We start from the raw sequence: 2,832 nt of genomic DNA on the forward strand, positions 1-2,832 counted from the left end.
ATTGCTCATGTAAATATCACATTTCTTCTGGTGACAGTTTACATAAATTGTAGGCTGTATCCTTATAAGAAACTGAATACCTCATTTGCACTAACCTTCCCAAAGTGAATAGACCTTGTAAATTCTACCCTTGTTTTCTCTATATGTTAGAATATTGAGGAGCATAATTTCAAGAGCTATGAGTAATGTAAAGTACTCCTGTATGCTTAGTGTTCATGAGATTAAGAAGGATTTATGGTAATTGATAGAATGAATCAGATACTTCTTGTAAGAATCTTTTCTGGATAGTGAATGTGCATAGGCTTTGTTTTCATTCCAACAAATTCAAAAAGGAAGAGAAAGAAACACAAACAAAATTGTGAAAAATTGTGAAGAGAAAAAGCTGCTTGAGTAGGGTGACTACGATTTACAACAACATGTTGTATTTTTCAAAATAGCTAGAACACAGGAATTTAAATGTTTCCGACAAACAGAGAAATGATAAATGCTCAAGGTGATGAACGTCCTAAATTTCCTAATATCCTGACTTTATCATTACACGTATGATACATGTAATAAAATATCACATGTACCTCGAAAATATTTATAGGTATTATGAATCAATAAAAAATAACAAAAGAGAGTCTTCTTATTTTCTATATTAGTTACATCCAAGCCACTCTCTTGCTGGAACAAATATGGGGGCCGATGATGACGATGATGATGGCAGTGGTAATAGTGGAAACAGTGATGATAGGTTGCTGCAAATAAACCTCTATTAAATGACAGGTAATTATGTGTCAGGCATTGTGCCAGCAAAATTTCAGATAGTAATTCAATTTTATGCCTTAGACAACTTATTAAGTAAATGTTATTTTGCTCACTTTGCACTAAAGAGGTAGACATTCAGAGAGTTGAATAATATGTTCCTAAAATTAATGAAAAACCATTAAGGAAAATAAAAGGGGTTTAATATAATACAGAAATAATCTTTGGTATGACCCAAATTGTGATATGCTGCCTGTGGATGAAAGAAAGATGGAAATAAACGCAAATGATTGTATAATATTGCTAATAAAGCAGATTTGAAGAGAACCAAGAGAACCATTCACAAATATATATGCATAGATACTTTATTCAGGGAGTGAAAGAAAAGTGACAATGGCACAGCTGGGAGAAGCTCATGCCCAGGTGACAGACAGACACAGAACACATCAACAGAATTCTCTGATGGTTCCCAGGGAGAGAGCTGCTGCTCTTTCTTCCAAAGCTGTGGGAGCTGGAACAGCTGAGGACTTCCTTTTCTCAGACTTCATCCGGACGGTGGTGGTATGACAGTCTCAGAAAGGAAATCTTTTGCTGTCAGGGATCATAACCAGCAGATCACAGGCAAAGGGGAAAGAAGCTCCCTGTGTATCCATGGTGGGCTTTGATGAGAAGATGCAGGTGGAGCTACAGAATGAGGTGGGCCAATTATCCTCATCCTTTCATGGTCCTGATCAACACTGAAACTGTTACTTGCTCTTGGGTGGACACTTTGGCTGGCAGGGTGGGGAAGGTGGCACAGGAGGACATTTCTGCTGGCATTGCTGAGGTGGGCAGGGCTCTGGACACTTTGGTGGTGGGCAGGGCTCAGGACACTTCGGGGGTGGACATGGCTCTGGGCGCTTTGGTGTGGGGCACACAGGAGGTGGCTGGCAGGGCTGCTTACACTGCTGCTGTTGATAAGACATCCTGCTGGAGTCTCAGAATCTGAAAGAAATGATATGACAGTGTTCACGGGAAGGGATTCCTACAGAGAGAGAAGCCAAAGCTTATGTAATATCATAGCATATTATTTTCCCAATTTCCAAAAATTTATTTGAACTCTTAGCTCCCTTTTCATGACTGACTATCTTCCATTTTCCACTTTAGCAAGGTGCTTCAGCAGACCTGGGAAATCCTGCCTTTTCTCATACAATTTTTCCAAAAAAAATCTCTGTCATAAAAAACGAATCATGTGATTCCACAAAAAACATCTTCAGAAAAGGCAGTCACAAGTGCAGACACCTCAGGCAATCTCACAAGCCATTCCTATCATCATTATCTGTTGTAAAGTCCCAGCGGGTTGACAGGAACAGAGCAAAGAGCTGTTCAGGAAGAATTCAGGCCCTCACACCTGCTGAGACACAAAACTTTGAAACGGATGCCAGAAAAACATGGAAAAGAGAAAAATGCCTCATCCTTTTCTCGTCTTCTAATAAATCTTTCCTATTAACATCTCTGTCCATATGGACCTATAACTCTGCGTTTTTTTAAAAGCAATCTAAACCACTGTATCATGTTGTCAAACCCTGTGGTTCATCCACTAAGTATCATCAAACCAATGATCATAGTTTTCGATCCTCCAAACTGGCTGTATTCAGATTAAATTCAACATTACAGAACACAAAAACAGAGCAACTCAAGGAAGCAGACTCACCAGGTTCTCCAAGGCAGATTGGTGCTCAGGTACCAGGAGTTTAGGAATCGTGCAGCAGGGAACCTCTTTATAGGTCTTGCTACCCCACCCAGCAGGAAGTGGAACTGCCTAAAGCTGGGCTGCTCCAGCAATGTCCCTACTAAAATGCAAATTTATCCATAACTGGCATGAAAGGCATTCTCAAACTAGGAAATATCCTGTTCTGGGATCTCCCCACTGGATTAAGTGCTCCTAACTCATGGAGGCCCTGCCTTAGATCTCAGTTTCAGTGAGTTATAGCAAAGAGGGAATTGGGAGATTCCTTAAGTGGTGGTAAAGATCTCTCTTTCTTGACTGGGGGCAATGAATCCTTCCTCTCTTACTCCTTCCCTAAATCATAAAACTTCCTACGC

At 40.1% G+C, this 2,832-nt stretch overlaps 1 protein-coding gene across 1 annotated transcript; it reads right to left on the reverse strand.

Annotated features, from left to right (window-relative positions):
• Positions 1-1,098: 1,098 nt before the first annotated feature.
• LOC116547516 (small proline-rich protein 2E) lies at positions 1,099-2,507 on the reverse strand. Its single transcript, XM_032273460.1, has 2 exons — positions 2,441-2,507; positions 1,099-1,731 (listed from the first exon to the last, which is right to left on the reverse strand). The coding sequence occupies exon 2, from the start codon at positions 1,710-1,712 to the stop codon at positions 1,494-1,496; it is 219 nt and encodes a 72-aa protein (XP_032129351.1). The 5' UTR covers positions 1,713-1,731; positions 2,441-2,507; the 3' UTR covers positions 1,099-1,493.
• Positions 2,508-2,832: the final 325 nt, after the last annotated feature.

The sequence above is a fragment of the Sapajus apella genome, unplaced genomic scaffold (assembly GCF_009761245.1).
Source record: "Sapajus apella isolate SASKATOON/1434 unplaced genomic scaffold, GSC_monkey_1.0 scaffold3443, whole genome shotgun sequence".
Classification (NCBI taxonomy): domain Eukaryota; kingdom Metazoa; phylum Chordata; class Mammalia; order Primates; family Cebidae; genus Sapajus; species Sapajus apella.